The 27,006-nt window shown below is 40.0% G+C and overlaps 1 protein-coding gene across 2 annotated transcripts; it reads left to right on the top strand.

The window, feature by feature from the left end:
* Positions 1-870: 870 nt before the first annotated feature.
* On the top strand, positions 871-26,567 carry LOC5570587 (probable glutathione peroxidase 2). Of its 2 annotated transcripts, none has more exons than XM_001653202.3 (4): positions 871-987; positions 23,468-23,614; positions 25,895-26,118; positions 26,175-26,567. In XM_001653202.3, the coding sequence occupies exons 2-4, from the start codon at positions 23,502-23,504 to the stop codon at positions 26,489-26,491; spliced, it is 654 nt and encodes a 217-aa protein (XP_001653252.2). In that variant the 5' UTR covers positions 871-987; positions 23,468-23,501; the 3' UTR covers positions 26,492-26,567. The 2 variants fall into 2 exon arrangements, with proteins under 2 accessions (XP_001653252.2, XP_021698468.1); XM_021842776.1 differs by having other exon boundaries at positions 912-1,159.
* Positions 26,568-27,006: the final 439 nt, after the last annotated feature.

Below are 27,006 nucleotides of genomic sequence, written 5' to 3'. Positions count from 1 at the left end.
GTTCGCTTGCACTGCGTAGGTATTGATCCTATTTTGTGTAAAAGTGTCTGTGAGTTTAAACGCGCAATCATACAGTATTGGACAATGCATTTGCAAATTTTTCTATTTTTCATACAAAATAATTTTTGCTCGGTCAGTTATTTTGGATCGATTTTTATGGAATTTCCACAGCATATAAGAAATAACTTGAATTTAAACACATATTGTTGAATAATTTTTCCAATCACGTGATCTAAATGAATAACTACAGTCAACTCTCCATAACTCTGTTCAAGGGACCATCGACTTATAGAATTATCGAGTTATAGAACATATCGATACAAAAAAAATCTAAAATCAAAGGTTCAAGTTTCTATGTTTCTAATACTTTTATGATCTCTTCTGCAAGCAAGTAATATCATTTTGTTGATAGCATTTTGAAAAATCATCTTTGTAAACTTTTTTCAAAATGCTCAAAAAATACCTTGTTTTACTATTTTTGATTTTTTTATTTTTATGTTTTTAACTTTTATTACAACTTGCAAGTCCTTTATTCATTGTCAAACCTAAAATGGTCCATGTCTTCCTGTATAAAAAAGGGGTTTTTAGATGGATATCGAGTTATGGAGGGAAATTTCCCTCCCACGTGACATCGACTAGTGGAGACATCGAGTTATAAAAATATCGACTTATGGAGAGCATGACGAATGGGAATTTGAAGGGACCGCAAAATCCATCGAGTTATAGAACATCGAGTTGTGGAGAGTCGACTGTATGTATTTCACTAAAGTGAAATTCTTGACCAAAAATTATGAATCATTTATTTGATACTGTCAAATTCGAAAAAAAAAAAAACATTTTTTTCCCAATACTGTACATCACATGCATTGGCAGCCGGCAAAACTAGAAGCATCTTGATCTCGGTGCGCAGTTTGGTTTTGTTTTGTGACAGTGAAACAACGTTCAACGCCGCCTACACTACAATTTCTCCTTTATCGTTCTCGCTTGGTAAGTGAATCCATCTCGGCGTGGGGTAGCATTATCAATTTAACCATTGACTAGGCGTGTGCCGTCGGACAACGCTACTATTATAAACTGGACTTGATTTCCGTTGTGAAGCTTAGAATCGGAGGAAGAAGTCAGTAGCTGAGATAACGCAAGCCGGTACAGTGATTTGAAAGTGAGTTGACGAAAAAGTTTTTTTTTATGCTTGGAAGAGTTTGGGTGAAAAGTGTACTGCCAAGTCACGTAATGGGTTCGTGTAAGCAATGGAGACAACGCAGTGAACAGATTTTTGTTTATGCTTTGAAGACGAAAAATGACAAATTTTTCTTAAGAAACTAACCGGTTTGGGCTCCGGTTAGTAGTAGCAATATAAACGAATAGCTATTTAGCAAGGAAATACATGAGAGTGATTGGTTCGAATCCCGGTCTGGGTATAAGGTACCCCAGGGCAAACGGAACCTAAAAACACGATAGTTCAAACAAATTGTTCAATATAATTTTCAAACTTCAATCATTTTTTTCAGTTCAGACACGGATGCTATGTCAAATGGTAAAGTGTCTTAAATAAAACATAATAGTATTGCGTCACCAATTGCCTAAGACACCAATCATTGCCCACCTGGTCGCCCATTAGTGCCTATGAAGAATTCATGAAGAAACCCAAGCAACACACATCTTACAAATAAGGCAATTTGTTAATGCAAATGATATTACGCACAAAGAAAGACAAATGCAATGGATAGGAATCAACCGGGTTTGGATGTAAAAACATAGAATTTTACATATGCAGCATCCATTATTCGTTCATCTAAAAGCAGTATCCAATGTAGCGAATCACAATATCAATAATCTACAATGCGACTCCATCGTCTTTTGATTCACAACTTCCAAACAGCTCTAACTCACTAAAATCTGTGTAGCAACAGAGGGAGGGTGTGTTTTGAGTTGGGTTAATTGTCTCATTTTCAGTTTTCCGAGAAGTATTTCGCCCGTTGAATCCCTTACTCTGTGATTTAGGGAACATCCACAATGGCATAGAAGAAAAAAAAATATCGGTATCTCACTCGGTATTGTACTCAATGTTGGCGTCCAGTAGTTCAAAATTGTGACATGCTGGAACATTTCTGAGCACGGCATCAGATTCAGCAACCCAAAATCAACTAGAGATACACAATTTAATCCTTGAGACACGCAAACATGTTATTCTTGTTATGCTGCGTAATGTAATAATTTGGTGTCCTCATTATGTTTAAAAAATCCCAGAATTTCCAAAATCCAACAACTAAGCCCCGTAGAAAAATTATTGTTTTAAGTCGATTGTCAAAATTGGTACTGAATTTGAAATGTCCGACAATGCGGGTTTCTTCGGTGGTCATTCCTGGATTATTTTAATGTCCGCAAACAACAATTTCGGTTATTATCTTATAATTCTATAAGATTGGTCACATGTTCGCCACTCCAGGAAGATTGACCAATATAAGGCCTAGTCTTAGTACATAAACAGAACAGTAGTAACACAGAGAGCAAGTGGCTTTCGAGCCCGGATATAATGAAGAAATGCCTATGTCCCATCCTAAGTTTGCATTAACCTTCATAGCTTCGCCACTCACAACAACTCCCTACACAAATTCCCATTTCCCAAAATACGGTTTTTTCGTTTGCATCAAATTCAAGAAAATCTTGTCAACCATGTTATTCATGAGTGAATAATCTGATGGCCGTTATTTTTTGCATTATTTTTATCTCCATTAGTTTGCACAATGGGCCTGAACAATTTAACAGTTGTGTCATAAAACTGATGATTTGGTGCAAATACTAATAGTGACAAGAAAATAGCAGCAGAAACTCTGATATTTTCAGAATGCTTTTCATTATTGGTTGAGCATGCACTAGACTAAAATAAACAAAAATACGGGTTCCTAAGGTGATCATTTCTTGGTTATTTCGATGGCCGAAAAGAACTAGAGAGATTCTTCATCTATACTTGATCTAGAACAGTCCTGATGATAAGACTGAATTGTCCAATATACATGAGAACCAGAATAACTATTTAGGTATTCATCATTCTGGCAAAACACACTCAAATATCATATAGATTTAGTTTTCAATCATTTGGTTTTGGTGAACGATTCCCAGGAATTTCATCTATCAAATTGTCCAGATTGGCCACCATTAGGAATTTCAGGGCTCTATAGATCGTTGCACGTCTGACATTACCTCGAAACTCCATATAAAAACAATTTCATCAATTCCAGCAGTGAATGTCAAAGAGCAGGACAGTCAATCGAGTTTATCGACAGTTGTCACTCTATGTGACTAGTTTACTCAAGGTTTTTTTAATGACAGGTTTACCGATCTAAGCAGTCAGTGAGTGCGCGGTGTGGTTAGCTGTGGGGAAGGTGGAAGTGACAGCTGGCGAGTTAGCTAGCTGGCGGGTTTGTGTACCCTTTTACACTTTTTTTTTACACTCTACCGTTTCTATGGGGTTGTTAGGGAATGTTTACTCCAAAAAACATAAATACAGTGAAGTGAAAATTTTATCCAGAAGCTTTTTTGTCGCGTATCAAATTTTCGTCTGTAATATAGTACTTCGGTGTTCTGCATGTAATAATTGCATGTAATGCGTATCTTATTGTGGAAATTCCGAACAGTTCTTCGGGTGAAAGCCACCCACCACCAACGGTCCACCGTTGAAAGAGAGGATGTACCACGGTGCTGCCGTCTGAATGTGACGATTGTATTCGACCAGTTTAAGTTAATATTTAATCCACTATCAGTGCATTACACAGTGGAGGAAATTCAGGTACTTTGTCGTGTATACCACACACATATGGGTGTAAAAGAAACATTCTATACATCTATACCTACTTTGTCACGCCATGCACCTGAAACCAAAACAAATCACCAAACAACCAAAACAAACTCGCCAGCTGTCACTTGACATTTCAAAATGGTGGAATTGGAAATCTGACATATTGGACTACCTCCCTTCTAGATACCTTGGGTTTACTATGGGAGTCGATGGGTGACATCTGAAATATGCATGCTTACTTTGATCGACAACGACTACAGGCGAGTCACATGAATCCACTCGATTTACAAAATAGACCCCTCAGGATCCAGTCTCACATAGACCATACTGGTCCAAAATTTTCAGAATACATCATCCGGTAAAAAATTTTATGCAAAAATATCTATCAACCGAATAGTTCCGATGTGAATTATAAATACAAAACTACGAGGAAAACTTACTATTCGGATGTTCCGAGTTTCTGGAACCAGGCACGAGTGCGGACAGGATATTAGTAACTCCTTTCATAATTTATGTAAAAACCTATTCAATCATATGAGTACGGTTTTGGGTTACTTTGCACATGTTTTCGGCATGGTAGAATAAGTGTTTTCCATAAATAAATCGATCATTTTGATTGTAGAATAATTTTTGAAAATGACCTATGAGTTTTGGCGTGCAATTTATTTGAAAAATTGTAACTCCGAAATTGTTGATTTAAGAGAAAAATGTTCTATGCAGTGTCGGCAGACTAGCAAAACAGTGGGAACAGTTTTCTCTCGGAAATCACAAACGCGGTTTTACTATTATAAAGAATGAACGAAAGAAACAACTTTATTATCTTTACTGTTACACAGTCGAATATTGAATGAAGAACACTCTGATGGTACCGTCGGTGGTTAGCCCGACTCGTATGTATGGGTGTGTACAGCAAGCGAAAGAGTGTTACCTGATGCGGCTCACTTGCCCGCTGCACAGGGTTGTACTCGGTGGGAGTTGGTGATTGCTATACTGCAACATGCAGAAGTTGTAGTGAACTGTTTGAGCTACAAGAAAAAAATATACCCTTAAAAAATATTTTATTTCTTATCATTGAAAAATAAACGGCGAATAACTAAGGGAAATGACCTAATTTATTGTTCAAATAATATTTTTGCATTGAACTTGAAATACATAACTCTAAAATGGTTACTTCTAGAGAGGTGATCGTGATGAACATTATGATTTAAAATAATTTCATCTCCCATATACTGTATTCAATGCATGGTGATGCTACAAAGGTGATTAGCCGAATACTTCCATTTACTGTAGCGTAGCTGTAGTATAATTGGTAAGGCATCCGTGTACAGAATGGAAATTGGAGGTTCAAGTCCCGCCGACTATATAATCTTTTAGCATAATGTTACTACAATTGCACTTAATTTGGCAAGCATATCTCTATCTGCCGATATTGAATACCTTTCCCCTAAAACTAAATATATTTTTCAGTATATCTTTTTCTCTTATTGCCTAAATAGTTCACTACAATTTCTCGATAGGATATTTTTCTCTAAAATCAACAGTTTTGGAACTAGATTTTTTCAAATAAATTGCATGCCAAAACTCATAGATCATTTGCAAAAGTTATTTTTAAGCCAAATCGATTTATGGGTAGTATATACGCTGTTCGTAAGTACTGTGCAAAAGGATAGGACAAGAAACAGTCATGGAATGATTCTTCTACCAAAATTACTTGAGCTGTACGCTGCTGAGAAGTAGAGCTGATTTCATAACGTCGATAACGCCTTCCATTCAAAAATCAAATGGAGCTGTCACTTTTCCGTACGAAAGAAATGTGCCGTTCAATTATTCCTCAAGGAAAAGTGTCATTTCGTTCATACTGGATCACCTGTCAAAATTACTTTGGTAAAATTTTTTCAAGTCCGTACTTGGATTTATCTATGGAAAACACTTATTCTACCGTACTGAAAACATGCGTGAAATTTAATCTAAATCAAAGATTGTCGAGCACGATTTCTATTCTTTTTTTTTTTCGACTAATTCTGGATGGAACTCGTCTTAAATAATTACGTTATTATAAGACATCATTGTTAGAATACCCAAAAGAACATCCTAATGTCCTTTTCTTTATGTAGCTGGGTCCCTGTACCCACAAGAACCAAATCTGAAACTAGACTAGAACTAGATGCCTTACTTGTAATAATTGTGTTAAATTCCGTTCTGATTCTATTGGCAAAACATTAGAAAAAAATCTTATTGATTTTCAAAAGATTGCTTGTAAAATTGTAGGGCTGGTAGCGACTGAGGACAGCCAAACTTTTTTTTACGATCACTTTTTTTACGCTCCCTCTTTTTGCGTCCCCTCCATTTACGTTCCAAATTCCAACTTACGCTCCCTCTTTTTACGCTCGAAATTCCAAATAACGCTCCCCCTTTTTACGCTCCAAAAATTCCAACTTACGCTCCTGCCTGATAAAGACCCACGAGAACCAATGTAGCAATGCGTATTTCTGGAACGGGACCGATGAGTAGATGCCGACAATGAATGTCTGACGTCATTTTGAATCCAAGATGGCGACTTCCGGTTTGTGAAAACCACTTTAAACCCACTAAATATGGCATCTACTCATCGATCCCGTTCCAAAAATATCCATATTGCATGGGTTTGAAATGATTTTCACAAACCAGAAGTCGCCATCTTGGATTCCAAAATGGCATCTACCCATCAATCCCGTACCAAAAATAAATGGTGTCAGACATCGATTCCCGTCATCTACCCATCGGTCACGTTCCAAAAACACCCATATTTAATGAGTTTAAAGTGACTTTTACAAATCAGATGTCGCTATATTGGATTCAAAATGGCGTCGAACATCGATTTTCCTCATCTACTCATCTGTCTCGTTCCAAAAATACCTATATTTCGTGGATTTCAAGTTATTCTCAAAACCGGAAGTCGCCATCCTGGTTTTAAAATGGCGTTAGACTATGGTTTACGTCATCCCTATTGATACCTTTGAGAAGTACCATGGATAAACCCCACCTCTTCACAAAACTTCTCGAGAAAAAAATAAAAGCTTTATTTCGCTTCTAATTCTTTTTACGCTCAAAATTCTAACTTACGTTCCCGGCGTAAAAAGAGGCATATTGAAAATTGGAACTTCAGAGATCTTAAGCTTGGAAAAAGAGACCAATAAGAAACCATGCAGAAACGAAGAAAACAGAAGTCCTCCTAACTGGAACTAAGAGATAAGAGTTTTCGAGATATTACGACAAATATAACTGTATACATTTTTCCGAGATTTTTCAATACGAAATCATCTGAAACTAAGTCCTGTATCTAGTGGTATTTGCCCAAAGTTTTCTTCAGCTTCATCTCCAAAGCGAAGATATCTTCAAGAATTTATATATTTATTCTTTACCGCCTTCTATGAGTTTGTTTCATGAATTCTTTTCAAGTTACGTTCAAGAAATAAATGCGAATATTTTAGGGATAGCCCCAGAAATTACTCTAAATATTCCACCATGTTCTTTTTCAAGGAATTTATACAGATATTATTTCACAAATTTGTAAATAAAATCCCAAATTCTTTAGAAGTCCATCCTGGGTTTACTCCAGAGATTCCTGCATGAAGCCTTCCAGAAAATCTTTGATAAATTGCCTAAGAAAGTATTCAGAGAATATATCCAGGATTTTTACTGAGATGTTAAGGAATTCGCAAGAATATTTTTATAAGTTATTTAAGGAACATCTAAAAACAATCGAGGGGATATTTCTTACATATATCTTATTATCATTCCCTAACGAGACTGCTGTAGAAATACATGATGAACTCTAGCAAGGATCTTTTCCTAAGAAAAACCGTGGATAAATGCATGAAAGAAACCATATGAAAATGGCTGGAAGAAAAACTGAAACATTTGACATATGAACTACACGAGGTATTTCCTGGAAGAAGTCCTTAACGAATTTCTTCCAAAAACTACTTTGAAGAAATCCTGCAAGGATATTTGGACGCTATGCAATACAATACTGACCCGATTTTGTCAGCCCCTTTTCGCTATACACTCTTCGTTCTCACCGTCTAATCTGGGAATTGTCTTGAAGTCTTTTGTATTCCTGTTCAAGTTTCTATGGATATGCACAAGATTGGAATAAAATAATATTGATGAATTACTTACTTAAATTAATATTGATGAATTAATTACTTACTAGGAGCCAGAAGAGTTTTGAAAAAGGGGTTGACAAAATCGGATCATCTATGTAACTATGTATGTATACGCTAGAAGAATTAGTGGACAAATCTCTAGAGGAAATTCTGGAATAGTATCTGGGAAAACTTTCAGTGTAATCCCTGTGGAAATTACTGGTGATATTGCGTCAGATTTCCTGTAGAGTATTTTTAAGAAATTCTTCTAAACATTCCTTGAAAAATCTATGGAGGAATTTTCGAACAATTTCTTGGGAGGATTGGCGGGAAATTTTTAGAGAAATTTCTGGAGGGATTCCTGAAGGAATCCCTAAAGATATTTTTGAAAGAAGTCCTGAAACATTTCCACAACAAATTATTAGATAATAATAAAACAAGAGTATCTGAAGGGTTTTATGGAGCCTATAGAACTTTGCACTAGGATTCACTGCAAAAGAAAAACGGAATTTAGAGACCTTCCATTTGAAATAGAGACTTTTTAGAGATTTGCATAGTGACCATATCTCTAACAAGAGACCAGCCACTAGCCCTAAAATTCAAGAATCTGTACAAATCATAGGAGGAGCTACTAAAATAATATCCAGGTAATTGCAGGTGAAGTCTGTAAAGGACTTCAGAAGCAATCATTGGGGCATCTTCAGACAAACCATGAGGTGCCTTCTTGGAGGAATTCCTCGAGTGAATCATGGAGAAAATGTCTGGTCTTATTGATGTCTGACGGAATTCTTAAAAACTAACAGAATAATCCTTTGAAAAATCACCAGAAAATTTGTTTGTATTAATGCCGTGTCGGAAGTACGTAAAAAGTTGCTCCTCGGAAACTTAAAAGGCTTTCTTCATATGATGTCAAAATCATTCCAGAAATGATGGGACTAGTTCTTTCTAAATAGAAATAAAACACAAAGACACTAAAAATACTTTTTCTCAAAAGCTTAAAATAGTTTTTTCAATAGTTTTGAAAGATTTATTAGAATTAGTAAAGGTAGAACTGGGAAAGCTTCAATAAAAAAAAAACTACTTTTTTGAGAAACTCAAAAAGATCGTTAATCCCTAAATGCTGTTTAACTTCCCCTAAATGTTGAAAAGGTTTTCCACGAAAAAAGCTAACGGTTCCTTTAAAAGATTAAAAGCATACATTCGTTATCAAGAACTCTCCAAGATAATAATAATAATAATTAATAATAATATTAACTATTTTTTTTTTCGAGTCTAGTACACGACACTGAAGACGGCCTAACAGTTGAGGTCGAAATACGCGTATCTGTCAAAGGATACAAACTCTAGTGGCATTAAATGGTATAAAATCTCACTTTTGGAAACTACAAGAGATTTCTGTTGAAAGTTGTAAGAGATGTCTCAGGATGACAGCCTAACTGGGAAAATTTTCTGGAAGTAAAACAATCTTCATCCAGAATTTTAAAACCTTCCATCCAGAAACTGAAAATCGATGACATTTTACCTCAAGAAGTTTCTTCTATGATGCTGAAATAAAACAACATTCCCTCGACACTTCAAAATAGAAGGTTAAAAAAAGAAATAATCTTTCAATGGCTAGAAAAGCTGCAAAATTAAAAACTTATCCAAATAAAAAGTGAAACCCTTCTCCCATAAGTTTAAACAGCATCGTTGTGAAACTTCAAAATTTATATTTAAGAGCTTACTGAATAGTTAGCATCATCCGCAGAAAAAGCTCATGGACAGAAGCTGCAACGAATATACTTCAGTTGTGTAGATAAAGAATGTCACAATTTCTAATAAATCCAAGGAGCAAATGCTCCAAAATCACATTTGCCATATTACTAAATTCGGCATACAGTATTAATTCCTAAAATGATGATATCCTTCGCATGTCGGCTTTCAACGGATTACATACGAACGAATCAAAGCGACTCTTCCATGCAATTCATCGCCCAGGTTTACGAGCTCGGTTGTCTCGGTGCGATGTAGTTGATGGCTTGGAAGAACCAAAAAAAAAGTCCAAACCTGGATACGTAAGCCGTTTCCCACCTGGGCAGTTTCTACGGTGCGGTAAACTCGTCGAGCAATCTATATAATGCACTCTTTATGGATATCATCAAAATTTTGGGATGACTCTTGCTGCTGGCGTTTGCAGATTGTGGTGGGCAGTCTGCCAACTCTGGCAACCTGTCCGATTTTACACCTGCTGGCGCTCTCTTGAGATACGACGTAAGTGTCGTGTGGCCGACCTTCGAATCCATTTGGTTCGATTTTTATGGCGTCAATGAGCTGAGGGGGAGGCGGTATAAATTGCGATCCTGGGGGGATTCAAGCTTTTTGACTGCTAAGCTAAAAGCAATTTCATCAAACAACTTTTTTGGGGTGCATCAGTTGGATAAAAATTATGATTGATGACCCGTAAAGCTGTGAAGGAAGTGGGTGTAAATGTCTTTACTTAGTATGTTTTCTGATTTTCTAAGTCAGTCAGTCAGTCAGTGCCACACATTTCAAGAAAAGCAATGCCTGTGTGCCTCATGGCTATCAAATTTACACGTTGATTAATGTTTCCAGATAAACATTTACAATCCGCTTCCCGACCATAACACAAAGCTGATTGGAAAGATAATAACCAATTTTTAAGCAGCGAAATCCATTTCCCGCAGCTGCAACTGGATTTGCGGCTTGGCGTCCTGTTTGCCCACGCCACACATTTTATGTGATGCACCATTATGGAAGCTAGAAGCGGCGATTGCATTTGAGTCGTTTGATTGAGAAAACGTGTAAAAATGTTGGTTTTCATAATAATTTCGTAAGGTTTTCTATTGATTTTAAAAATCTTGTCTCGAAGAAAGCTGGATGTTTACGTCGTATATGCAGAACCTTATAAATTCATTATGAAATGTTGTCTGGATCGTTTGGATTCATGAAGAATGTAACCTTAAAACCGGAAAAACTCGAGCGAAATTGGACTCTGAAAATGGAATCTTTATTTTTTTGCATATTTAGAAGATTCTAAAAAAAAACATCGTAATGAATTTGTAAGGTTTCTCATACATGACAAATGATCAGGGATGCCATGGTTTTTAAAAATTCTTGATAATTTTCGGAATTTGGTGTACAAGTTGTCTGTATTTTGTACTTCATATATGCTGAACCTTCCAAAATCATTGTCAAATTTTGTAGGATTGTTTTAGATTTTTGAAGAAAGTGGCCTCGAAAATATGAACAACTTCAACAAATCTGAAATGATGCTTCATTTTCCATAAATCTTGAAGATCTAAACAAAATTCTGTAATGAATTTGTAAGGTTCTCCATACGACACGTTCCAGAGCAGCAAGTTTTCAAAAATTCAGATCAATTTTGAAAACTGGACTTCCGCAGTTCTTCAACAAAACGCTCCAATTCATCCGTGACACGAAACCCGGTGCTGACGCTTTATTGTTTATTCCATTTTATGTTTCACTTTTCCCGACCGACTCTATACTTTGCGGCTATTACCCACTCCTAGCCACCACAACAGTAGATTTTCTGCATTTCCATTCGTGTGCCGTCCGCCCATTATTAGCATTATTTTCCCATCAGGACCAATTCGATGCATTTATTCTGTGTCTCTCGCTCTCTTACACTTGGCTCAGCATCCAGTCGCAGCAGGACTGAATTGTTTCACAATTTTCCTCTGATTCTAGCAATTTTTGCTACTTACAGAGCAAGGAATAAAGTTCTTCTGTTCTGGTTCGGACGTGATGGCTTTCCCTCAGCCCTGAATAGGATTCCCAGATAACCAGAAGTTGCATGGGAATTTACGTGGAAAGTCGTATACCGGGCACCCCCGGTAATTTGAACGGTACCACATGCAAACCATCGGGGTTCATTTGAACTTCTAGTCATGATTCTGCGTTTCGTTTCATGACGTTCCATTTCATTTTTCTCCGTTCCATGAGCTAAATGACGTTTGAATCATTTTTAATTTGATTTTAGTTTGGGATCAAATTAAAACGTGTTCAGATTGTAGTACGTCTGGTAACCCTACGACCTGAACGTCTTCTCTTCGCCATCCGTGATAATATTTCCAACGCTTCCGCCACGCTGTTTCGCCAATTGTTTGCGCACGATTTTTCCTCGGCAAGCAAAAATCCATTATGAAGCGTTGGAGAATTTTGATTACTTTTAATTTTCTGCGAGTGGAATCGTGCGGTGGTTTCCTTCAACGCAAACTCGTGCGTTTTTTTCGAACGCAGTTGTGCTGGACCTTTTTCTTGGAAGTAATTGTGCAGTTTTCTTGCCTTCTTGGAAGGAGTTCAACAAATGGAACAGATTACTTGCGGGAGCGTGGGAATTGAGGACTGAATGTCAAGTTTTGAGACCTTCCAGCAATTTGTCTGAGAATTCATCATAAATTATTTCATGAAATCCTTCGAGAGTTTTTTGAAACGTTTCTACACATCCAAGAACTCTCCAGACGAATGCAACTTTTCAAAAAGATGGAAGATCCAGAAATTGATATTGCTGCCAAAACTAGAAAATCTGGATGATTATTCGGCTTCGTACTGGTCCATATGACTGCTGGATACGCTTCATAAACTCCTGGAAAGATATCATCTTTGACAGGCTGGTGAAATCACGGTGGACACAATTCAAAGAGTGCTCGAAAGATCCGAGAAGATGTCGAAGCAGAAGCAAAGAGGAGATCAATAGGGTGATGTGTGATGTGCTAGTATCCATCGTATTAAGCATTGATCAGTGTGAACTGTAATTTTCCCAGTATTGCAGTGAATGATGCTGGTACAATCCGATGCCAAACAATTCTTTCTCAAAACGGCTTTAGCATTGTAAAATAACATTTTGATAAATCTGGGTCTCTTTTTGGAAAAATGCAAAGAAAATGCAACTTACCGTATTCTCAATCCGTCGTATCGTTTTCAACTCCGTAGCAATCAGTTTCCAGATTCGCCGCACTGTGATGTATTTAGTGGTTAAAACACAACATATCAACACTATAATAAAATGTTTTACTAGAATATATAAATCTACGGGCATCTCCCTCCATTCCTGCAGCATGATGGAATATACTAATTTCCTTTAAAATTAATTGTTCGTCATCAAAATTCAGCCCAAACATATGAACACAATTCCTTTTGACTGTACAATTATGGCATTTTCTCACAGTACAGCGAAAACAACACAATCAAAGGAACCGTATTTTTACGTCAAGCGTCGCGCACAAGCTTTTTTTCTCAGTACGACGGATTAAACTTTGTTTACATTCTCAATTATACGCGGCGGTTGAGGAAATTTCGTAAAATTTGGTGATTTATTTAATTTTTACGGCGTGTGATTGATATGAAATCCTTCAGTGAAGAAGTACGAAGGTATTCCATAGTGAAAATAAGTGCCCGGCGAAGTAAGCCACCCACGGGGGCGGGAGGAAACTTGTGTTGGAAAGTGGTGTGGCTCAGTCGAACGTTAAGCATTTCTCTCAAATCGTGTTCGTTCATGCGATTTCGGTGAAAAAGTGCAAAGTGGATAATTGAACAGACGTTATTTACCGAAATACAGTATTTTTATTGCATTTTTGGTGTACAAGTGTACAAACCATAACAGCTTTCACAAAATTGCTCTTGGAAAATGTATCTATGTTACAGGTAAGGGTCACGCTCCGAGGGGGGGGGTCAAGCCAAGCGTGACAAGCCTTACAAAAAATTCGGAGGACTCATACAAAAAACGTGACAAAGTTGGGGGAGGTGGTCAAAAAAGTTGAAATTTAGCGTGACATAATTTGTGTACCATCCCTAAGTTGGAATATCCGCCGTAGTGGAACATTTAAAGTTTGATACGACGAATAGTAGCGCTTACGACGAAGTAGAACGAAACCCTACTGTGCCGTGATCAAAATAGACGCGAAGAACGCATTCAACAGTGAGGTCAGTCTTGCACAGAATGCACTTTCCTGAGTATCGATGCCAGATCCTGAAGTGCTACTTCCCGAGAAGAGTCTTGTTATACGAGGTGAACGAAGAATAGCAGAAGTCAATGCGAGTGACAGCGGTAGTCCCTCGTTGTTGATCGTTAGATCAGTAGTGGGAACAACAGACGCAATCGAGAGCTAGATGAGCGAAGAGCTGTTAACCAACAACGCAAGACGGTTCAGCCCCTTTTGAGGACTGCTGGTAGTATCCAAGTAACCATTAACAAGGCAGCTAAAGGTGACATTGGGATCGTCAAAGGAGTGAAAGCAAATCAACGGAATGGTTGATTTGACAAGGAGTGTCAGACGGATTTGAACGAGAAGAATCCATCGAATTGTGGAAAGAAACAAACAGAAGTGAAGGCAGCAAACCCATCTACTCCGGGATAAATAGCTCCACCTGGAAGAGTTGGAGTGCGGAGAGAAGGAGCAGCTGTATCGTTCTCATGAAACGCGTAAGTTTTACAAGAAACTCAATGCGTCCCGCAAAGGCCTAATGCCACGATCCTAAATGTACCGGGATAAAGAAGGAAGTATCTTGACGGACGAATGTGAGGTGATTGAACGTTAGAAGCAGCACTACGATGAACACCGATGAATGGCGCAGAGGAGGAAGATCAAGGCAGCAGGAGAAATGGCTTCATCGGCACGGAGAATGAGGGAGACGTGCCAACTCCTAATTTAAGTGTAGTTAAGGATGCTATCAAACAGCTCAAGAACAACAAAAGAGCTGGGCAGGACAGACTGTCTGACGATTGATAGTCAGGATCTGAGGTACAGTTCAGTGACCGGAGGAATGGAAGTAGGGAGTAATATACCCAATATACAAAAAGGGTGACAAGTTAGAATGTGAGAACTATCGAGCGAGAATGCCGGGCAAAAAGAGGGGTGCAACGAGTCTAGGTGGTTTGTCCAAGTGGAGAAGGATCTTGGAAGTGTGGAACGATTGAGAAACTGGAGACAAGTAAATAGTAATGGACCGAGTTAGTTGGCGTAACATAATGGCGTAGGTCATGTCTTAAAGTTCGTCTGAAACGTTGAAAGGCATGCGATTGCAACGAAGCGTGTGCTAAAGCACCTGAGAGTGATGATCCACGATCAGCTGAACTTCAACTGCCATGTTGACTATGCTTGTGAAAAGTCGGCGAATTTACTGAATGCAACACCGAGGATCACGTCAAACTAAGGGGGTCTCATAGAAGCACTGAACGTCAGAAAAGGAAGCGCTAATGGAAGAACTCCCACTTGAGACACTTCCTTGGTCTGTGCTTCAGGAAGTAATTTCATAGATCAGGGCTCTCAGAGGATTACCGAAATCACGGGACCGACCTCGGCATCAATCCGTATGGTCTTAATCACCGGTATACTAAATTCACTCGGTTCAAGAATTGTGAGACTAGAGCGGGGCGAAGCATACGCTCAAGTGTAAAGTTTGCCAGGAACGTCTGGAAGACGCTGAGGCCATTTCGATGAGAGACCATGAAGAAGCACCTAGATGAGCAGGCAGAATCTCGCTGAGAAGATAGAGCCTGTACATGAGGTAGAGTCTGAATGGGAGGTAGCATAAAAGAGGCGCACAAGAAGTGGAGGCCCAGATGCAGCTATCGAGGTATGATTCCTGGCTGATCGATTGGCGAACTTGGCGGTGAATCAAATTGTCATCAAAACAGACGAAAAACAAACAACAAAGCTAGCTTGCTCACAACCGTTTGTCCCAACTGTTGCGGATAAGGATACAATCAGAGGCAAAATTGTCATGACAATCAAAGAGCACAACATTGTTGCAACATATTCAACTCGCGATTAACCAGTAATTTTAAACACAGAACCAAATTTGTTTTATTGATGCTGTTCGATAATGTGTCATTATTTATTAACACGGAGAAAGTTTTCGAAAATTGCAATGCGAAGCCCAGAAAATCGCTGCGCACGGTATGATAGATCATTGTCATATTCTGTTCAAGTGATGATAAACTGATGTTGCGGAATAAAATTGTTGCAACAAGAAAAGGAGATGACAATGTCTTTGTTGTTGCGTGTTGGGTGACAATTGATTCACTGGAACTTGGTGATGCTGGGAAGGACTCAGTAGCAGTGAGGAGCTTGGAATAAGGTGCAGTTTTCTAGAAGGTATATGGTGCGGCTGTCTTGAGAGAGTGTTAATAAAATACGTGTGGTTAGGCTGTAGTCTGAAGAACGAATGAAAATTTATTTGCTTGTTTGTACAACTAAACAATCGTTGCTAGGGTAGGTATGGCTACAATGAGCCGGTTGTAGGTTACTACAATTTACTCACATCTCAATACTCCCCCTTAAACTACGATCCCAAGCATTTTCTTGAAATGTTCATGATTCTGCTTGATTAGAGGTTTTGTAAATCCGTCTGCCGGTTGCTGCTTCGTGGAAACGTAGTCCAGGGTAACATTTCCTCGGTTAAGCGTCTCCCGTACAAAATGGTAACGAATATCAATGTGCTTCGTTCTCGGATTGAAACCTTGATTTTTGGCCACGCAGATCGCCGACTGGTTATCGCACATGATCGGGATCACTTGCTGTTCGTCGAATTGCTTGATTAATTGCTGCCACCAGAGAGCTTCTTGGGCTGTTCTTGATAGCGCAATATATTCGGCTTCACACGTCGATAAAGCCACAACGTCCTGCCGCTTGGAGTTCCAGGATACCGCTCCTCCCATCTTGGTTAAAACTTACCCCGTTGTAGATTTTCGCTCATCTACATCTCCTCCCCAATCCGAATCGGAATATGCCGTTAGAGTAGGATTGTCGCTTTTTGAAAATTGTAAACAGTGGTTCAGCGTGCCTTTTAGATATCGCAATATACGTTTTACCGCTTCCCAATGACGACGTCCAGGGTTGTTACTGAACTTGCTGGCCATGTTCACGGCAAACGCTATATCCGGCCTTGTTGCGCACACCGAGTACATCAAGCAGCCTACCGCTTCCTTGTATGGAACCGTCCGCATCTCTTCAATTTTGGTTTGGTTGGGCACATCGTCTTGTCTAGCTTCGCTGAAGGGTCCGCAGGAGTCGAAACCGAATTACAGTTCATCATGTTGAATCGGTCCAGGATGTCTTCCAGATACTGCCGCTGATCTAGGTAAAGCCTTCCATTGGAACGATCTCGCGTTATCCGGAGTCCGAGACACAGCTTCGCTTCTCCTAAATCCTTCATCTTGAGAAAATCGTCCACGTAAATAGTTACAAAAATCATCCGCCGCCCTTCTATCTTGAAATACAAACAGGGATCTATTGCCGATTGCTCCAATCCAAATTCCTTCTATGCCTTGTCTAGCTGAAGATTCTAAACGCTACTTGATTGCTTCAAGCCATAGAGGGCTCTCTTCAGTCGACAAACTTTGGTAGGACCTTCGGCAAAACCGTCTGGTTGTTCCATGTAAATCGTCTCGCCTGTCAATTTTCCTTGGAGAAATGCACTCACAGCGTCCATTTGTTATATCTCCAGATTATGTTCCACTGCGACTGCCATGAGACGCACCACAGAAGCATAGACCTCGTCATAATCGACACCATAACGTTGGGAGCAGCCTTTGATGACCAGTCGTGCCTTGAATCGATCCACTTCTCCGTTGGGGTCGTACTTCGTTTTAAACACCCACTTATTGCGAATCGCCTTCTTGCCCTTCGGTAAGTCCGTCAGTTCCCAGGTATCGTTTTCATTCAGAGCGCCCAACTCTTCTCGCATGGCCTTCATCCACCGATCTCGATCTGGTCGCTGTACAACCTCCGCATAGTTCGTAGGATCATCAGTTGAACCAGTTCGCTCCGGATCAGCATTCACCGGGCTGAGTTCTGTAAAATCGTCGGGAACAGTAACCGAACTAAAGTACACAAAATCTGAATACTTGCCTGTGGGTTGGCGCTCCCGACCGCTGCGCCTCAATCCATGCTGCTCTTCAGCGGATCTCTCAAGTTGCGGTGAGAGCGCGACGGCAAGCTCACTCTCGGACGTCACGTTGAGGTTACGACCAGAAACTACTACGTTGTTGGTTTCTTGAATTTCAGTTTCAAAATTCTCCTCAATGTCCAGCCAGGAATGCAACTCCATGAATTCGACTGGTTGATCTGGTCCTTCTGTTGATGACGTCATTGACGGCTGCCCTTCGTTGACGAACACTATGTCTCGACTAACGGTCACTTCATTTGTTGATGGGAGGTAGACACGAAATCCTTTTGAACCTTCACCGTATCCTACAAAGATGCCTTCTACGGACTTTGGGTCGAATTTCATCCGTTTCTGCATTGGAGAATGAACCATAACTCGGGATCCAAAAACTCGTAGGTGCTTCAGATTTGGCTTCTTCTGCGACCAGGCTTCTTCTGGGGTTTTGGCTTCCAACGCTCGAGTGTAACTCCTGTTCCTTACGCCGCGGTAGATACGGCCTCCGCCCAAAACTTCTTCGGCAGCCTAGCGTTTAACATGGATCTCGCTTTTTCGACCATTCGACGGTTCATACGCTCCGCTGTGCCGTTCTGTTCCGGAGTGTAAGGGCATGTTGTTTGATGAACCACTCCATTCTGCTGCATGGATTTCTTCAACAACGAGTTGACATATTCTACCCCATTATCGGTTCGGAGAATCTTGAACTTTCGTCCCGTTTGTCGCTCAACCAGTGCCTTCATAAACCTCCTTCACTTGGGTCTTGGATTCAACGAAAAATAGGAACACCTTGTGGCTCGCATCATCAACAAATGTTATAAAATACCGGCTCCCACCAATCGATGGGACCTCGATCGGGCCGCACACGTCGGAGTGTACCAGATCCAAAACATCTGTCGCTCTGGAAGTACTGGAATGGAAAGAATTTCTACTCTGTTTACCTTGAGCACAAGAGATGCAATCGGGCATGTCCGTCATCCGGAACTCCAGTCCATTCACCAGCGAGGTCGTTTTCCCCATGAACTGCCTGCTCAGATGGCCTAGTCGTCGATGCCACAACTCGACCTCGGATATCACGCACGCTTTCTGAATTCTCTTCGTGGGCAGCTTGTACATTCCGTCCTCTTGAATTCCAGAAACAACTATGTTGCCATTTTCGTCACGTACCTCGCAGCCATCGTTCTTGAGCAGCACCGTCATATTCTTCTCGCAGATCTTACTGATGGACAAAAGATTGGTTGACAACTCTGGCACCATCAAGACTTCCTTGACTTCAATCGGAACTTCATCCAGCTCCAGATTAACCGTCCCTTTCGCTACATATTGATCGGATGTATCCAATCCATTTGCTTGACAAATCCTTCTTGAGTCCGCGTCATATGGGATGTCGCTCCGGAATCGAAAATCCAGCAATCTTCGCTTCCGTTTCCAACCGCCAGTGTAGTACAAAGAGCCTTGCCTTTTGGCTTGGACGACATCGACTTCTGGGGGCAATTCATGGCCCGGCTTGTTACAATTGAAGCAAACTCCTTTCTTTTTATCTGCCTTCGGATGCCTTGATTTCGATTTCGTATAAAGAGCTCCTCCTTCTACTTGAAGCATTCAACGGTCACTTCACGTCTTGAATAAGTTTGGTTTTCACCACGGCAGCTGTGAGCTCAATTCCGGAAGCTTGAAGTCCCATAATCATCGGGTTGTAATACTCCGGAAGTCCTTTGAGCAGCAAGGAAGCAAGCCACTGATTGTTGACTTCGAATCCTATTTCACTCAAATCGTTCGCCGTCGTCACCAGCTGATCCACGTAATCCTCGACCGATTCACATTCTTCGAGTTTGATGGATGTCAGCTTGTCCAGAATTCCGAATCTTCGGATGAGTCCGTTGTCCTGGAACGTTTGCTGTATCATGTCCCATGCTTCTTTTGATGTCTTCGCGGTCTTGACCAGACTGTAATTCTGCTTCTCCAAACTTAAACAAATGGTCGCCAACGCCCGCTCGCACATCTCCGGATCCACGTCCTGGTTTTCAGCCGGTTTCACTGCACGCCACGTCCCTTCGCGTATGAGGATCATCTCCATTGCAAAGGACCAGGAGTCGTAATTCTGGCGTCCTTTCAATTTCTCCACGGCCGGTAGACTAACTGCGTTTCCAAACGATCGCACCGGCGCAGCTGGCTGCACACCAACACCACTGGTCGAGGCGCCATCTCCTTCGCCGATTCCTCTCGATCCGCCACCAGTACTCCTACCGCCTTGAGAACTTGAATCGCCCCTCGGAAGAACCATGTTGGGCACACCAGAAAAACTTTCTTTTGATTTACTATTCTTCAGCTATGGCCTACGCTCTGGGCCCATAACCTCTTGAGAGAGTGTTAATAAAATACGTGTGATTAGGCTGTAGTCTGAAGAACGAATGAAAATTTATTTGCTTGTTTGTACAACTAAACAATCGTTGCTAGGGTAGGTATGGCTGCAATGAGCCGGTCGTAGGTTATTACAATTTACTCACATCTCAATAGGCTGACCTGGGGAAACTGGTGGCTAAAAGGAGTTCGGTGGCAGAAGGAATTTAGAGGACAGGAAGAGTTCGGTTGCAGGTGAGGAGGAGTATTGGAGAGCAGATACATCACACACCCTGCAGTGGAGATGTCTTTAAATAAAAAGTATAGAGGTAGCGCTTTCACGACTTCGATGAAGAAGAAGAGATGCTGATAGCGATATCAGTCAGTAGCTTGCGGTTAGAACGGATAGCCTTGTTGTTTGGATAATTATTTCCTGAGAGAGACTCGCGAAGAGGAAAAATATCAACGTCATATGCAGCCCAGATTCCGCTGTCACGAAACGTCAAATGCAGCCCGTCGTTTTCATGGCTAAAAAACTGAAAAGTATTGTATTCAAAATAAACTGTTATTAAAAACCACAGTCAGCGGAGCAGATTTTCTAAAGATGTTGATAAATCTAAACACAAGACAAATTATTTTTAATGTCTGCTACGTTCGCTGCCATGAAATTTCACTCAAAAGGCTATTCATGCTTCGGTGTGATGCAAACGCAATAATTTTTCGCTGAGATGTTCGTGTGAAAGTTTGAACGGCTTTCGCATGATTGATGTAAACACAGAGTGGAATAAGAAAAAAAACTCAGCAATCACAGAAAAAGAAGACCATCTCCATGAGTCTCGTCTCAGGTTATTTCCATTGTATGGCCGGTACTATTTCTGAGGCATTTTCTTGGATAAGTATTGTAACCCATCCGGTCGATGCATGGTTGACCACCACCAGAAGCACCGCGCCAATGGTGGAATTCTTGGAGGGATCCTTAGAGGAATGCCTGGAAGAAGTATCGGAGGAATTTGTGGTGAGGAATCGGGACTGATCCAGGAGTCCTTGGTCTGATTCCAGGAGTCCTTGGTCTGATTCCAGGAGTAAATCTGTAGTAACTCTTTGGTATAATTCCACGAGGAACTTCTGGAGGAATACCTGTTGGAATGTCATGTCGAATCCCTGGAGGAATTTCTTGAGGGATCTCTTGGGAGGTTCATTATTATATATTGTATTTCATGAATTACCCTGGTGGCCTGCTGGAATTCTTGGAGGATTTTTTGGAGGAATTCCTGATAAAATTTCTAATACAATCCCTGGTGAAATTTTAGTTGAATTCCTAGAGGAAACTCTGGTGTAATTTTTAAATGAATCTTTTTTGAAATTCCTATGAGAATCCCTGAAAGAATTCCTGGAAGAAAAGGATCCTAAATTATAGACAAAATCTATTTTTTATTTCAATAAATTAACAAAGCGTGTTCTTGTGCCAAACTTCGCAAGTTTTTTTTCGCTCAATTAACAACTATTATTTTCTGTTCTACTCTAAATGCTTGCACAGCCAATATTGAAAAGCATTTTGGAAACATCAGAATTTCTTCTAGGATTTTCTTGTCAGCATTAATATTTGCAGCATATTGAAAATATGATACAAGTACTAAAATGGCCAGGCCCACTGTGGATTTGAAGGCAATTGCGAAATTCACGGCGATCACGGCGATCCACGAATGAATAACGTGATAGACGAAAAATTTTCAATTTTACGAAAGAAGAAACGGGGACAACCGTACCAACCGCACAATTAAAAACTATACCATTAATAAATCAATTTTTTTTTTCAATGAATGGGTCGAAATTTCAACCTTGAAACTTTCGAACAACCTTGAGGCTTACTTGGTTTGACACGAGAGCGCGACCAGCTGCAGCATGACAACATTGAATAACCTGAGTCAAAGAAAACTGCCATGAACATCGGGATTATTGCATGAGGCGGTGATCGAATAGGAACAGCGGATTTAGACGACAAAACCGCCATAGGGATTTTACTTTTTAACACTGGGGTTGTTCCTATCTAACGTTTCGGATGTACACGGAAAACAAATAAGAGTTTAAATCAAAAAGTATGACAACATCTCAAAAACTCAAATAAACTATGTTTTAGACCTTTACCAACTAGAAACATTCAAATATTCTGGCCTTAAATTAAGCTTTCAGTACGTATACTGGGACAGGGCTTTAGGATACTATTGGTAGATTAATCCCTGGTGGAATTGTTTAAGAAAAAAACCTTGGAGTTTTACCAGAAACACGTTTGATGGTGGAATTTTAGGACAAATTTCAATCGGACTCCCTAATAAAATCTATGGAGGGATCCCTGATAGAATTCCTGAAGGGATCCTTGGTGAAATTGCTGAAGAAATCCCCTGTTGAAGTTCCTGGACAAATCGCTGGTAGAATTTCTTGAAGAACTCTGATGAAATTCCTGGAAAAATCTTTGGTGGAACTGCAAGAGGAATTCCTGGATGAATCACTGGAGGAATGCCAGCAGGAATCCTATGTGAGATTTTAGGAGAAACCTCATGTAGAATTCCTGAAGGTATATATGATGGAATTACTGGTTAAATTTCTTTGAGATTTTTTTGTTAAAAGTACAGGAGGAATCCTTGAGGGGATTGCTGGAGTGAATACCTGAAGTATTTCTTGCAATTTATTGAATTGCAATGCATTTCTTAGCTACGAAGAGACACTGTTCAAATTCCTGGAGTAAATAATACCAGCTTGGATCTCTGAATTTTCTGGTGAAACACCCGAGAACAATTCCCTGCTGGAATTTCTAAAGGAGTCTATCGTAGAAATTTTGGAGGAGTGAAAATACTAGATTCACTGGAAGAAATCCAGGCGTAACTTCTGGTGGAATTCCTATTGGATTCCCTGAATGAAACCATGGTCGAATTTTCAGAGGAATCTCTGGTGGAATTCAAACAGGACTCCTTGGAGGAATTCTTGGAGTAACCTCTAAGAATAATAAGGAAGTATTCCTCAACCTTATCAAAGTTCATTCTAAAAGCTTCCCAGATTGTTCCTATCTACCGGTGCAAACAAATTAACAGTTTCTGCAGACCTGTTGAATGGCATCCCTAATCTCTCTCAAAATGGGGATCCGTTGGTTTCCATCGTTCGACAGGACGTGACGTTGTCTTGGCCCTCATTGTCTACTTTCATAGCATCATTCTGATGTTCATCGAAATGCTGCTTTCACCTTTCAGAGCCTACCAGTATCGCTTGAGAAATATTGAAATGCTTGTTTGTCTGTACCTTTCCACAGAAACCGTATTCAAGAACACAGAACAGCCTCCAGGATGTTCCTGTTGCGACTTCTAACCCGTCCGGCGTCTTCCGCATCGAACCGGACGGCAGCGTTTGGCCTTTTCGGTACGGCCATGGTGGCGATAAACCTGCTTTCAACATCTAGGTGAGTTTGTTTTACTATTTGTGCTCCTAAATCAGCTGTAAGAGTCATTATCAGTCATCACATCTACAAGCTCAACGAGTGACCTTTCAGAATCTTGTAAACTAGGATAATATCCATACAGGCTCATATAGTTGAGCTATACCATGTTTTAATTTCAACTACTATTGAAGGTTATCCTAAAACTCTTTTAGGTTCAGGTCTTCAGATCTACAAGCGTGAATATAGATCTCTAGAAGTTTTATGAACAAAATTTATGCACAAATAGGCTCATGAAAACATATTCCGTCAAATTTGAGTTCAACGACCGTCCAAGATAATACAAGAACTTCTTAGAGTACAGACTTTCAGATCTACAAGCGTAACTAGTGATCTTTCTAAGGATTACGACTAACTTATATTACTACACACTACCAGGATTCGAGTTCAACGAATATTAGGTTACTTAGGAGCTACTTTGAATTCAGGTCGTCAGATCTACAAACGTAACGAGTGACCTTTCAGAACCTTGCAATTTAGGATGATATCTATGCAGGTTCATAATGTTAGGTTTATATAGTTTTAAGTTCAGCGACTATTGAAGGCTATCGTAAAACTCATTTGAGTTCAGGTCTTCAGATCTACAAGCGTTGAGTAGTGATCTCTTGAAGGTTTATGAAAAACATTTATACACAATAGAATCACGAACATATGTTTTCGTCATGTTCTAAGTTTAACGACCGGTCAAGATTATTCAGTAACTTCTTTGAGTACAGGCCTTCAGAACCTACAAGCGAACCAACGAACCTTTTGAGGACTAAGAACAAGGTTGATACCTATGCGGACTTATATAATTATACTCAACCAATATTTGGGTTCAATGACTATTTCCGTAAACAATCGTTGATGGAACATATCTTATTGATCCTGTTTGGGTGTGAACCTTATAAATTAACATCAAAAAGGTTACCAGCTACGCTTTTAGATTTACAGCCATTACTCAAAGTAGTTCAATGATTACCGGAAAATGTTAAACTTGGATAACCAGCATTGTCTGAGCTTACATGAGTGTAAACCTTGTTGATTTATCGTCAAGAGATTACTGGTTACGTTTGTTGATATCTAAACCTCAACTGCTTAAAGGAGTTCTTGGATAACCCTAGAAAGCCTTAGGATTCCAAACATTATTCATAAGCCTTCGAGAGACCTCTGATTACGTTTGTAGGTATGAAGGCCTTCACTCAAAGAAGTTTTAGGATAATCGTAGGCAATCGTTGAGCAGGAATCTTGATGACACATACTTTATTAAGCCTGATTGGGTGTAAACCTTATTCATTAACATTTGTGCTTATTCTGCGCGGCTTGTGAGTCGAGACGAACCGATCTCACCTCGAGTGACGTGAGACGACTAATGTTAATCAAATGGGAGCGAGTCAACAGTTGTCACCTCATTCGACTCGTGTCACCTCACACGCCGTGCAGAATAAGCACAATTATATTGGTTGAATTGATCACCGTGAACTTCTATTAAATATTATATATTGGCTTTTCCCGGTGACAACAGACAAATGTACTTATTCTGCGCGGCGCGTGAGGTGAGACGAGTCGAATGAGGTGACAATTGTCGACTTGCTTCCATTTGATTAAAATTAGTCGTCTCACGTCACACGCGGTGAGAGCGACTCGTCTTGATTCATACGTTAGCTTAATCGCACGATCAATTAGTGCGATCGCAGTATTTTGTTTTCGTTGGAATGGGCTTTTAGACGTGTTCATTAACGTCAGAAAGGTTTCAATGTACGCTTGTAGATTTGATGGCCTTCACTCAAAGGGTTTCATGATTACCGAATTTCAACTTAGTTAACCATCGTTGTATGAGCCCACATGAGTGTAAACCTTGTTAATTTATCGTCAACAGATTACTGGTTATGTTTATATATCTGAATACTTAGGCTCAACTGAGTTCTTGGATAACCCGAGTAAGCCTTTTGACTAAAAACTTGATAGAATATGTTTGTTGGAGTCTTTTTGGGTAAGAACCTTATCCATAAGCATTCGAAAGATCTCTGGTTACACGTGTAGAAACGAAGGCCTTCACTCAAAGACGTTTTTCGATAAATGTTAATGACACTTGATTTCGAATTTCGATTGGATATTTAGTTGAGCTTGTTCGGGTATAAACCTTATTGATTAACGTTAGAGAGGTTACTGATTATGTGTGTAGATTTGAAGTCCAAAATCCAAAGAAGTACTCGGATTGCCTTAGATAGGTGTTGAACTGAAATATCCTAATTCTGTTTTCAGCGTTTTGGCGTGTCCCTCATCGCAGAGCAAGAAGACGGCGTCTGGCAATGAACCTTCGTCGGTCTACGACTTCAGCGCAGTGGACATCGATGGCAATAAGGTGGATTTCGAGCGCTACCGAGGTCACGTGCTGATCATCGTCAATGTCGCCTCCAAGTGTGGCTATACCGCTGGCCATTACAAGGAGCTGAACGAACTGTACGAGGAATATGGCGAAACGGAAGGTATTCTGAATGATCCCTAAACACACAACACAGGTTTCAACTTCTTCCGTTTTCAGGTCTTCGAATTCTAGCGTTCCCCTGCAACCAGTTCGGTAACCAGGAACCGGGAACCAACGAGGAGATCAAACACTTCGCCCGCGTTGAGAAGGGAGCCAAGTTCGACCTGTTCGCCAAGATATACGTCAACGGGGACGAGGCGCATCCGCTGTGGCAGTTCCTGAAGCAACGTCAAGGTGGTACGCTGTTCGATGCCATCAAGTGGAACTTCACCAAGTTCATCGTGGACAAGAATGGGCAGCCGGTGGAAAGACATGGACCCCAGACCAGCCCGCTGCAGTTGCGGGACAATTTGAAGAAGTACTTTGCTCAATGATGTGTTGATATCAGCGATGTGCAGGCCTTTCATCTCTTTTAATGTAGTATCTCATGAATAAATGATGCATTTCAGATGTTTTTTTTTTCTTAACTGAAAAGCTGAGTGAACTCCACAAGACGAATACTAGGGTTACCAGACGTACTCTACTCTTTTTACAGTACATGTGCTCGTTTCTGCCTTTGTATGGAATGAGATCATTGACCAAAAAATATTTAAATAACCCATGGTGCCCAACCTGCAATTTATGTATATATGCGGTGTATGTAAAACCAGAATTTCTGTATAACCACATTTGAAGTTGATTGAATGCGAGAAAGGGCCCAGCTAGAGCCATATTAAAGTTATAATGTATAATATTAACTCGACATTTGTGGGGCCATGGGGAATGTATTCCTCTAAGCATTCCAAACAAGGTTGGTTTAAACAATAAAAATTCAACCAAAATACCTCTTTACGATATCCATCTGAAATACGATATCCTTCCAATGATTCCTCCTAAAATTTTATTGGGA

This window comes from Aedes aegypti, chromosome 1, assembly GCF_002204515.2.
Source record: "Aedes aegypti strain LVP_AGWG chromosome 1, AaegL5.0 Primary Assembly, whole genome shotgun sequence".
Lineage (NCBI taxonomy): Eukaryota > Metazoa > Arthropoda > Insecta > Diptera > Culicidae > Aedes > Aedes aegypti.
This window is presented reverse-complemented; position numbering and strand designations above follow the sequence as displayed.